This window comes from Citrus sinensis, chromosome 2 (genome assembly GCF_022201045.2).
Source record: "Citrus sinensis cultivar Valencia sweet orange chromosome 2, DVS_A1.0, whole genome shotgun sequence".
NCBI lineage: Eukaryota > Viridiplantae > Streptophyta > Magnoliopsida > Sapindales > Rutaceae > Citrus > Citrus sinensis.
The window spans coordinates 6,860,464-6,871,858 of NC_068557.1; the positions used below are offsets into that span (position 1 = coordinate 6,860,464).

General features: G+C 34.4%; 2 protein-coding genes across 4 annotated transcripts; both read left to right on the top strand.

Annotated features, from left to right (window-relative positions):
* The first annotated feature begins 798 nt into the window (after positions 1 to 798).
* On the top strand, positions 799 to 4,577 carry LOC102622914 (protein ECERIFERUM 16). Of its 2 annotated transcripts, none has more exons than XM_006469011.4 (6): positions 799 to 949; positions 1,456 to 1,898; positions 2,701 to 2,813; positions 3,364 to 3,468; positions 3,627 to 3,749; positions 3,844 to 4,577. In XM_006469011.4, the coding sequence occupies exons 2-6, from the start codon at positions 1,514 to 1,516 to the stop codon at positions 4,486 to 4,488; spliced, it is 1,371 nt and encodes a 456-aa protein (XP_006469074.2). In that variant the 5' UTR covers positions 799 to 949; positions 1,456 to 1,513; the 3' UTR covers positions 4,489 to 4,577. The 2 variants fall into 2 exon arrangements, with proteins under 2 accessions (XP_006469074.2, XP_006469075.2); XM_006469012.3 differs by having other exon boundaries at positions 3,627 to 3,701.
* Positions 4,578 to 4,775: 198 nt separating this feature from the next.
* On the top strand, positions 4,776 to 9,038 carry LOC102622624 (prohibitin-1, mitochondrial). 2 transcript variants are annotated; one of them, XM_006469010.4, is made up of 6 exons: positions 4,776 to 4,929; positions 6,098 to 6,278; positions 7,162 to 7,278; positions 7,969 to 8,139; positions 8,227 to 8,439; positions 8,644 to 9,038. In XM_006469010.4, exons 2-6 carry the CDS (start codon positions 6,102 to 6,104, stop codon positions 8,833 to 8,835), a joined length of 870 nt encoding a protein of 289 aa, XP_006469073.1. In that variant the 5' UTR covers positions 4,776 to 4,929; positions 6,098 to 6,101; the 3' UTR covers positions 8,836 to 9,038. The 2 variants fall into 2 exon arrangements, with proteins under 2 accessions (XP_006469073.1, XP_024950504.1); XM_025094736.2 differs by lacking the exon at positions 4,776 to 4,929 and adding an exon at positions 5,126 to 5,150.
* The last annotated feature ends 2,357 nt before the right edge of the window (positions 9,039 to 11,395 follow it).

Genomic DNA, 11,395 nt, shown 5'->3' on the forward strand with positions numbered 1-11,395 from the left:
TGAGGAAAAAATATTGTATGTTTTTATATTTTCATTATAAAGACATGGTTTTGCATACTTTAACTTAAAATTTTGATACAATATTTGAGCCACTAATATCTCATAGTCTAATGGTTCATATTGAAAGTCAAATCAATATTTCATAATGTTATATCCTCCACCATTGAATTGTATGAAATAAATAATTTAATTTTTTTGTTAAAAATTTAAATAAAAATATTTCTCACTCTATAGCTATATAGACATATATATTTTTCAATAATAATTAGTGAATAAAATATTTCTCATTTGTTGTGACTCATACAGTATTATTAATAAAACACATATAAAATAGTTTATCGCAATGCCTTCTATTATCATTATTGTTTAGGTATTAATGGTTTGTAATTAAATTCATACAATACAAATTATTATAAGACTTTGTGTTAAATAACCTACTTGATATTATATTTTATACTTAATGGTAATTGATTTTAGAAGATTTATTTAAAAAATATTATTATATTACAAATTTAAAGGAGGGTTAAAAAATAATTTTAAATAAAATATATTATTTAAGTGAAATTGTTTCAAACTCTAAAGGTGGTCACGGTTAGTTTACAAAAATGCTCCATCCACTTAAACGGTTAACAAACTGTTTATTTTTTTAAAAAATTATTATTTTTAGTATAAATATTAAATATTGTTAATTAAATCTAATGATATGTAATTAATACATTATTAATGCCGTAAAAAAAATATAGCATGAACCCGTGAAATTTTGAATAAAAATTTGGAAATGTATTCACGTTACGGAACCTCAACAAAACGACGCGCTTCATTTGGGATTTGCTCAGCTTGGAAACGTTGTCGTTTGGCTCTAAAGCGTAAGCGACGGTTTGTACCCTTCCTTGCTGAAGCTTCACGAACTAGAGCAAAATTAGTTAATTTTTAAGCACATCAAATCCAGGTATCAACCCTAATCTCTCTCTCTCTCTCTTTTGCTTCTGCATATTCGTTTGCAGTTCGATATATTTTTACTTTTATTAACATAATTTATCGTTTCAGGAAATTAGTAAATTAAGTGCCATGTGAGATTTAGAATTTATATTCGCATTTTGCTATTAAAGCAAGCAAACGGATAGCAAATTCTTAAATCATAATTTTACCCGCTTATTTGGGGTTGATTATATGCATTTTGTTTACTTAAATGTTACGTGTTTCTCTTAAGAGCGTTTCACTCTTAACAAAATTTCCAAATTGCTGATGTTGTTTGTTCTGCTAAGTTATTTAACTAAATCAAGATCATATTTTGATTATCAAATGATAAAAAAGTTGAGTGGCAGTTGTAAACTAATTTGTGCTTAACTTGGAGAATTTGGTAGATAAATATTTGTTATTTGAAATTAAGTTATTCTTCAGTGTTAGTGTGCCCTATTCTGCACTGGGTGTAATTCTTAATTTTCTATGTTGTAGAGGTGGTGAATTTGAACCCTAGTTAATTGTGCAAGGAAATGTTAAGGGTGTTTTTGTGATGGATGCGAAGGCACTGGCGAAATCTAAGAGAGCTCACTCTCAACAACATAAGAACAAGTCACATCCAAATCAGAAATTAAAAGCCCCAGTAGTTGCCTCTGACAATGCTGGGAGCAAAGAAAAGCAACCGGGGAAGCAAGCTGGGGCGGGAACACGCGAGGCACGGCGTTTATCTAAACTTCCGTCTAACTGGGATCGCTATGAAGATGGATCTGATATGGATTCGGAAGATACCACAAGTCAAGCCTCTGATTTTGTTGTGCCAAAGAGTAAAGGGGCAGACTATCGTCATCTAATTGCTGAGGCTCAATCACAATCTCTGTCACAGTCACAGTCACATTCTTATTCAGATACCTTTCCTTTACTTGATGATGTTATGCCCGGTATGCACTAGCTTCTCGTTGGTTCTAATTAGCCCTATCTGTTTGTCTTCTTTATGTAGTTCTGGCTGATTATTTGAGGTCGCCATGTTGTAAGACGCTGCATACTTGGTTGTCCTTATTTGATATTGATTGATATTGATTATAGAAAAATATTTGAGGAATATTTCTTTTGCTATATGTACATCGCAGATAAGAACTGGCCTGTGGTTCCAAATTTCAAATGTAGTTTTCTTCATTAAAACTTTCAAAAAATGAATCTGATGCTAGTGAGTCTGAAATAGTTGAGAATTTGTTGAATTTGATACTAGTTTTTGGAATATCGGATTATTGTTTTCCAAAACATATTCCAGATGTGTTGTCTTTTCCTTTTCTTGGCTTTGTAAGTAGAAAACAACTTTTTGAAATCTTACTGAAGGACACTAATTTCCATATGAACTTCAAACTTGGTTGTTATTTCTTTGGAAAAGATGAGTGGAAGTTGGATTTTATAGGCACTTGTAAGGGATTAATGAAGAAATGTATTCTCCAGTGTTTTAATTCTTCTCCTGAAACCACTGAAACTTGTTTGGAATTATGGTTGGTCTCCACTCACTCTCTTGTTTTCTTCCGCTTCTTTAATACTCATTGTTCAAATCTCCTTCAATCTCAAGTTTTGATGTAAATGGAGTTAAAATACCAGAAATTGCTTCCATTACTTCGTAGATCAACCATTTTTTTTCCTAGCATTTTTATTTCAAGATATTTTGTTAAATTTTATAATGTTAAAGGCTTGATTTAAAATTTTCCTGTTCGAATCTGCCAGGAGGTTTTGCTCCAGGAATGGGCCCTATGCTGTCAGTCAGGGGGGAGGGCATTTTGTCATGGGTTGGGGATGATAACTTTGTCGTGGAGGATAAGACAACTGCATTTCAAGAGGTACCCCCCCCCCCCCCCAATTATCAGATGGCATACCTATGTATGAATTCTTTAGGATGTTTCTCTCTCTTAGTATTTTTCTTGCTTTCGAGAAAAAGCTTCAAGGATTCATTTGTATCAATTATGGCCATGCATGTATCGAATTGTTATTTGGAGGAAAGTTAAAGTTTCTACTTATGATTATATACGGAGGTGCTCCCAATTCATGAAACCAGTATGCAACTGTATATATATAGCCTTGCAGTAAGTTAGAAGTACAATACGTCACTCTGTAGGCTACATCTGAAGGGTTTTTGCCTTAATCATTTCAACTCTTGAAGATTCTTGGTTTTGTGGAAATTTTTAATTGCAATTGAGAAAGATGTGATTTGCATGGATTTGTTTTTACAGCAATGCAATGGTCATTACTGTATTGCAGTTTTACTTTAGCTGGAGGCAACCTTCAGATTATATTCCATTGAAGGGTTTGAATTTTCCTGTACGTTTACAACTCACTTTTCTTCCCGCTTTGCCCCTCAATATCATCCTCTTGGGATGGTTATCTATGCAGGCATCATTTCTGTCTCTAAATTTGAATGCTCTTGCGGAACACCTTGCAAAAGTTGACTTATCACAGAGGCTGTTTGTAGAAGCAGATTTATTGCCATCAGAGTCGGTAATTTATGTTAATACTTATCATTTATTGCATAGGATCCATGAGTGTTATTTTAAGCTTCTGATGTTTTAATACTTTGGTGTATAGGTTCTTTTTTCAAGTCTCTTACCCATTTGTAAAGGTGATTAATACTGGATGTTTTATGGCTTATGTGACAGGGCACGGAGGGATCAATAGCAAGCAGCAATCAGGAACCAGGCCTGATGCAAACAGAACATGAAAGTGAAGCAGATGTGGGTATATCCAGGGACATAGATATAGCTTCTAAAGATTTTCCTGAGGTTAAAATTGCGGATACTGAATCTTTATCATGTTGCTCTGTCAGTTATTGTGTAGATGCAGTTTTATTCACCTGTGACATGGTTTATGTGACAGGGCGAAGAGGAAGAGGAATCAGTGGCACACAAAGTTAAAGCAGCTGCTAATATATCTGAAGACAAAGCTTCCACTGATTTCCGGGAGAAGGTTAAAATTGTGGATACAAAATCTACATCAGTTGTTGGCCACAAAAATGTAGATGCAATATTTTCTAATCAGAGGTCTGCTTTAGTGAATCAAACCAAAAATGATGTGACCTCCAGTCAATATGACAGATTTGGACAAGACAAAGCACTTGAACCCCCGGCACAATTCAATGAAAATTCTGTTTCAGTCTCGAAGAATCTTCCGACATTTGAGGCCACAGCTGCAGAAGCAGAACTAGATATGCTTCTTGATTCATTTAATGATACCGGGTTCTCTGATTCCTCTAGCTCCAAATTCAGCAACTCTTCTGTTTCCCAACAAACATCTTCTACAGCTCCGCCACAGCTTTCAAGAAAGGGCCCAGATTTATCTAAATCTGCATCTGTCACTGCCAGTTTTGATGATGTACTTGATGATTTATTAGAGGAAACATCCAATTTGGTGAACCCCAATGGCTTGTCCCGGCCTCATGAAGCTCAGTCTTCTTCTTCTTCTCAATCTGTTACAAAGTCTAAAGTGTTGGATGATTTTGATTCATGGTTAGATACGATTTGAATGTATTCTTCAGTTCAAATCCAAACTCATATAACCAAATACGTTGTGTTAATAGCTGTTCAATGAAATTTTTTTATGCTGTCTCTCAATGGAGGTTGCACGGATTCATCGTTCAAATTGATGGGAGCTCTCCTATCTTTCTTTTACCTTCACCAGGGTTAAAGGGTTTCAATTTTCTTTTTCTTTTTCTTTTTTGTTTTGCAATTTGAACTCATTTCAAAACGGGCAATATATATTCACTTTTATTCAGGACTGCACCAAGTAAATGACCTGCCTGCCGTTTGCCTCGAGCAAAATAAGTGGGCCAAAATAAGTGGGCCATCAAAGCCCATTCTATTTATTATTCTCACAATTCGTCCCCCTATAAACACTAAAGCCCTAAAACCCATCGCGTTCTTTCTTTCGAATTTCATAAACCCTAAAACTAAACCCCCTTCTCAGGTACCTACTTGTGCTTCTATTTTGACTCCCTCATTTGCTTATATTTGCTTTGCTATATATAGTGTTGTTCACAATTGTTTAATCTTCCATATTTTGTTCTTTATCTGTTTAGTTTCTGAGAAACATTTGGGTAAATTCGAAGACATCAACAATTTTATTATAAATTTCGTTTTAATGCGGCTTTGACTCACCTGGGTTTTCGTTTTTACACAGCGAGATCTGTGAAGTTTCCTTCTTTTTCTTTCTTGCCTTTAGTAGTAACAAGCTCATTATTTTTTTAAATAAAGTTGTACGATGATGTTTTCTTAGAAATTGTATAATTGATTGTATGTACTACGAATTAGTTGAAATTTACTGCACAGGATTTAGTTTTTGATGGGTATTGGGGTTTTGTGGTGTTATTTATGAGTAATTATTTACTTCAATGGAAAATGCTGTTTGAGAGTTTGTTATCAACTATCAAGAATGTTTCAATACTTGTTGTAAAGTGCATATGACATCTGTTTCTTTTGTTGAATTATTAGTTTATAGCTTGCAGTTAATTTCGGGAGACACTGAAATAGTTTCTATTAGATTTTCCAAATGAGGGTTGTAAGAGTGAAATCTTGGTTTTTAATTGCCAAGGTGTTAGTGTTTCTCAGGGGTGAACTCAAGTATGTGTCTGATAGAGAAGAGTTTGAAACATATTGAGATGCTTGTACCCAAATGTTTTAAACAAATATACTTGTTAATATGTTATTTTCCACAGCCTATGTTTTGTTTGTGAATGTCTTCGGTGGAATAAAAGTTGGTTATAAAAAAAAAAGAGGCTACTTTCAGGACTTTAAAATGGGCTTTCAGTTCTAGTAGGTTCCTTGTTTAATATGTTAGTTGTCACATCACAGCAAAGTAGTAACATTCAAAACTTTCCATAGATTCACTCCAAGCTAATGGAGCCTTGTTGGGTGGATTCAATATGTATTTCTTATTTACTTGTTATAAATAGTTCAAGGCTTTTGTGTAATAGCTAATTAATTTTCTTCATTTCCTGCTCTTTCATACTGCTTTCTCATGCATATGGTCTATATGTGAATTGATTTCTTTTTACCTTGTTGAACTAAGAGTCAATATATGATGTGCTTTAAGTAATGTGATCATGTAAACATATGTTAACTGACTTGCCATTTAGGAACATGAACTTCAACAATGTCAAAGTTCCCAAGGTGCCTGGTGGTGGTGCAGCTTCTGCCTTAATTAAGGTAGGAATTATTGGTGGGATTGGTTTGTATGCTGCTGCTAACAGTCTCTACAATGTTGAGGGAGGGCATCGAGCCATTATGTTCAACCGTATAACTGGTGTGAAGGACAAGGTTATTACTTCACCTGAAATTCCTGGTGTTTGTGGCTGACTTGGATTTTCACTATTATGAAGAATTTGGATTTATTTGCCTGTGTACAACTCTTTATCCCTTCTTTAGTATTGCATCTAAAATTTATTTGTACACTAATCCCTTGGTTTTGACATAGTCTTAGCATTGTGGTGATTATTTTTTTAGAATGAGTCATCCTTCTAAAAGGGTTTTCCTTTACTCATGGGAATTAAATTTTTTTGTGTCTATCATTTTTTTTTCGTCTGATAATTTGGATCTTTAACTGATGTTTGATTGGATCTTTGTTTTTTGAGGCTTTTTCTCATGGCATCATGTCATTGTGCTTACAAAAATGGTTCATCGGTGGTTCAACTAAAACTCTTATCATTTACTTCTTGGAAAAAAAAATTGAATATTTCTGCAATAATAAAACCTCTTTTTCAAATTCTCCTTTAAGTATGTTGGTGAAAGTGTTTGTCATGCAGACCATCATTAGATTTGTTTTATGCTCCAATATATATATGTGTATGTATTCCCGCTTTGCCTTTCCTGGTTCATGTTATTTCAGATTACTGGGCATCATCTTCTGTCTGAACATTTTTTAATGTTTTTGAACACTCATACAGTTGCCCTTAAAATACTATCCTTAGCATTAGAGTCAACTTCTCTGAAAAAAGTGAAGGATACATCATCGTCATGATTTTCTTTGCTTTAAATCAGCATTGCCTTCTCTCTCTCTCTCTCTCTCTCTCTCTCTCATATATTATGTGCATCAGTGAATCTTTATTCTTGTTGATGCTGATTTCTGAGAGGTTTCTTACTTTGTTCGGTAATTTCTGCACTGTAACAGATTCCATTACGGTGATTCATGTTGAATATGCAGGTTTATCCTGAGGGGACTCATCTAATGGTTCCATGGTTTGAGAGACCTGTCATCTATGATGTTCGCGCAAGACCCCACTTAGTGGAGAGTACTTCTGGTAGCCGTGATCTTCAGATGGTAAATACTTTCTTTTTATTATTCTTATTGTTTGGGAGATAAGATATGCTTGGTATCTGCAGGAAATGCAGTGAGACTAGTCTAAACTGCTCTCTGTTGCTAATGTAAGATTTTCCTTAATATAAACAGTGTTGCAAAGATAAGGTTTTCCTTAAGGTAAACTGTGTTGATAGGCAAAACACTTTCAGAAGGTTTTGTAGCACAGTTCGCTGGACTATTTTTTGCTCTATATTTCACTTGCTACTCTATAAAGAGTACTATTATTTGCTTTCCTTTTGGGTCTACTGGTTGGTGTTTCACGCATCTTGTACCCATCATGCCAAAATAAAACAAAACGGGTTTTATTTTAGCTATCAACCAATGGCTAATACAGTTCTGAAGCATTCTATATTTACTTATTGCACCACATTGCTTCATTTGGACTGCTGTTTGCCGCAAGTATGTGTTGAAGATATAATTTGCCTTTTTAAGTATTACGAATTGTGCAGGAATTCCAATGAATTTGGAGGTTCAAATTCATCGTAATATTAAGTTGTTTGTAAGGTGGGTGTCTATTGACCATCTATTTTGTAAATCTTAAAAAGCTGGAAGTCTCAGGGTGATGACATTACTCTGATGAAGAATTTATTAATTCTTAACTGAAATGACTGGTTCTACTCATTTACATGTGTATCTGATACTGCTACGTAGGTTAAGATTGGGCTTCGGGTCCTCACTCGTCCTGTAGCAGACAAGTTGCCAACAGTTTATCGAGCCCTTGGTGAGAATTATAATGAAAGGGTTCTACCTTCCATCATTCATGAAACTCTCAAGGCTGTGGTTGCACAGTACAATGCCAGCCAGCTCATTACTCAGCGTGAGGTGAGCAACTTGGCCTATTTCTTTTTACCTGATTGCAGTTTGTGTTGAAGTCCATCGCTTGGTCAATATACACTCTTCTTCTTTTAGACTGTTAGTAGGGAAATCCGGAAGATTCTGACGGAGAGGGCAGCCAATTTCAACATTGCCCTAGATGATGTCTCTATAACAAGCCTCACTTTTGGGAAGGAATTTACATCCGCCATTGAAGCTAAACAGGTAGCTGCGCAAGAAGCAGAGAGGGCTAAATATATTGTGGAAAAAGCTGAACAAGACAAGAGAAGTGCTATCATCCGAGCACAGGTGAGAAGGAATACTCTTCCCATGTTTGTCCGCTGTTTAGTTGGTGGTATATTTCATCATTATTATCTTCGGTACTTTGACTATTTAGTAATGAATTTCAAGCAATGATATTATTCACCAAGGGGGGAATTCTATTTTTTATTATTTCTTTAGGCAGCATATCCATTGGTTAATAATTGATAATACTTCTTTTCTCTCAATCAGGGAGAAGCCACAAGTGCTCAGCTCATTGGTCAAGCCATTGCCAACAATCCAGCATTTATCACACTGAGGAAGATTGAAGCTGCAAGAGAAATTGCTCAGACAATTGCGCATTCAGCCAACAAGGTCTTCTTGAATTCGGATGATCTTTTGCTGAACCTTCAGGAGATGAAGTTGGAGGGTGCAAAGAAATAGGCATAAATTAACAGGCTGCGGAACTTTTGTTTTGTTTTGATTCACACACATTGTTCAATTGTGGGAATTTCTTATCTTCAATAACTGAGCGGTGCATAAAAGTGAAGATCCTTGTTTGTGCTCTGAGATGGATGGGCTTGGACAACCGAGTGTAATGTTCCCAAAGAATTGTTAATTGGAGAGAACAACTTTGAACTGTTAAACCGCGCAGCATATCCTCACTTCTAGGGGCGGGTAAAATTGGGTTTGGGTCAACCCGATCGGGTTTCGGGTTGTTCCGGTTAGACAAGAATTAATCCGAACATAACCCGAATTATTGACCCGACCCGAACCGACCCGAACAGTTCGGGTTATGTTCGGGTTGGATTTAAAACGGGTAGGATTGAGTTCGGGTCAAATCGGTTTAGTTCGGGTCTGTTGACATTGGGTCAATTTGGATCGGGTCAATTTGGGTCAATTAGGGTCAAATTCGGTTAATGCAATTTTGAGCTATTTTTTTTTCTTATTATTGTAGTTTTTATGAAAGTTTTAAGATATTTTTTTTAATTGTAATCATTTTTACTAATTTTCAACTAAAAAAAAAAAAGAAAATGTTATTAAATCAAATGAATAAAGTTAAAATGCTATAATAAGATTATTTGCCTATTGGTTTGGAGGGTAGAATTAGAACTATTATTTGCTCAACCAACAAAATCCTAAGTTTCAAACTTAATAAAAGTTAAAAGTAATACAAACTTACAAAGTCCAAAGCACAATTTTTAAATATTAGTCTTTAAAAGTTTGCAACAGAAACTCACAAAGTCACAAAATTAAATTGTTTAGAAACATAAATCACAAAGTTCAAAGTTCAAACATAAAAATTAAATAAGCTTTCTTGGTTCCTCCATGGCTCCATGCAAGCACTTTGACAAGTTCTAAATTCAAATTTTTGAACTCCAAGTTCAAGTGCCTATTGCCTAGAGAAAGATTGAGAAAATGTACAATAAATATTTTCCTTAAGCCACGTTCCAAATGAACAAACTCAATTCATATAAAAAATTGAGCAAATAAACCAAATTTATAAGGTTACACATCACACACAAACACAAATAAATAAATCTAATTCATATCTTTAATTAAGCTAAAGGGGTGTTACAATTTTTCTAATTTCTATTATATCATTATAAATTTATAATTACAAATAAATATATATGTTTACCAAATTTTTCAATACACACTTGATTATATATTTCTATTATATCATGCTTATTTTATGGCATTCATCACCGAATCAAGTTAATAATAATACTAGACAATAATAATATTCTATCAACTTTAACTTGTCTAACTAAAACAATTACAAATTAGACTTAAAATTTAAAACTATAACAACTATAATTATAGCTAAAATTACAACCAAATACTAATAGTACTATAATATCAAATTATGAATAATAATATATATTAAAAGTTACCTTTCAAACATCCATAACACCAATGTCGGCGCTCACCGCTTCCACTGTCGAAGCTTGCGATCTTGTAAGCTCTATAAAATTAAAAAAAAAATTAATAACTCAAGTACATGACTACATGTAGATGTTCTATATAAAGTTATAATGCATTTTAAATATATTATGCATTTAATGGATGATAAAAAATTAAAAACATTACCTTCTTGTAATTCCATATGAAACATTTGCTCCTTGATATCTTCTTGGAGGTTGTAGACGGGATTGACAAAAAGTTTAGACTGCAGCTAATTTTCAGTGCATATCAATGCCTCAACCATAGCCGGGGTTAAATAACTCCTACACTCATCAATAATACGACGCCTGGTGCTAAAGGCAGACTCAGATGCCACTGTGGAGACAGGAACATCAAGGACATCTCTTGCAATTTTCTCAAGAATTGGATACCTCAATCCATTCACCCTCCACCAAAGCAAAACATTAAGTTTAAGATTGTTGGGAACTTCAACTGGGTCCTTCAAGTACTTTTCCACCTCAGATACTACTCTTCTACTCTCATTCTGAACAGAGACCTTCCTGGCATATCCAAGGAAAGGACGAGATTCTTGAAAAGCGTCATCACATTCACCACCAGCAACATCCACCAAATTAGCCTCAGTTGTAAAACGTTGAGAAGAACTTGTACCTCCATAGCTGCCACTAAGACCACTTTCACCATACATCGATGGTGTTGAACTAGCAAAGAATGCACTATATGCATCATAAAACTCATTCAATAAGTCCTTCACTGCTTTGGTCATTTGTTCAACCATCAAACTATCATTGCCAAAAATGATCTCAAAAATATGTTTAGCAAAATCCATTTTCGCTTGTGGATCAAGAATAGAGGCAATAATCAGAATTTTGTTTATTTTTCCTGTGGACTCCCAATACTTATCAAATTTTTCTCTCATACTATAAGCCATAGAGGACACCCAAGGATCTGTACTTTCTTGCAGTGCAGTCAATGAACTCTCAATTAAGCTAATAGTATCACAACAAAGATTAGAAGTCACACTCAAAGAGGTAGAAAATAATAATGTGGCATTATAAAATACTTTCAAAAACTTCAC

What these genes read in the sequence shown, in the direction of transcription:
- LOC102622914 (XM_006469011.4), top strand. Translation starts at nt 1,514, where the DNA reads ATGGATGCGAAGGCACTGGCGAAATCTAAGAGAGCTCACTCTCAACAA. An exon ending in AGACAACTGCATTTCAAGAG is followed by an intron (nt 2,814 to 3,363) that starts GTACCCCCCCCC and finishes TTATCTATGCAG; the next exon opens with GCATCATTTCTGTCTCTAAA. An exon ending in ATTTATTGCCATCAGAGTCG is followed by an intron (nt 3,469 to 3,626) that starts GTAATTTATGTT and finishes CTTATGTGACAG; the next exon opens with GGCACGGAGGGATCAATAGC.
- LOC102622624 (XM_006469010.4), top strand. Translation starts at nt 6,102, where the DNA reads ATGAACTTCAACAATGTCAAAGTTCCCAAGGTGCCTGGTGGTGGTGCA. An exon ending in TAACTGGTGTGAAGGACAAG is followed by an intron (nt 6,279 to 7,161) that starts GTTATTACTTCA and finishes TTGAATATGCAG; the next exon opens with GTTTATCCTGAGGGGACTCA. An exon ending in AGCTCATTACTCAGCGTGAG is followed by an intron (nt 8,140 to 8,226) that starts GTGAGCAACTTG and finishes TTCTTCTTTTAG; the next exon opens with ACTGTTAGTAGGGAAATCCG.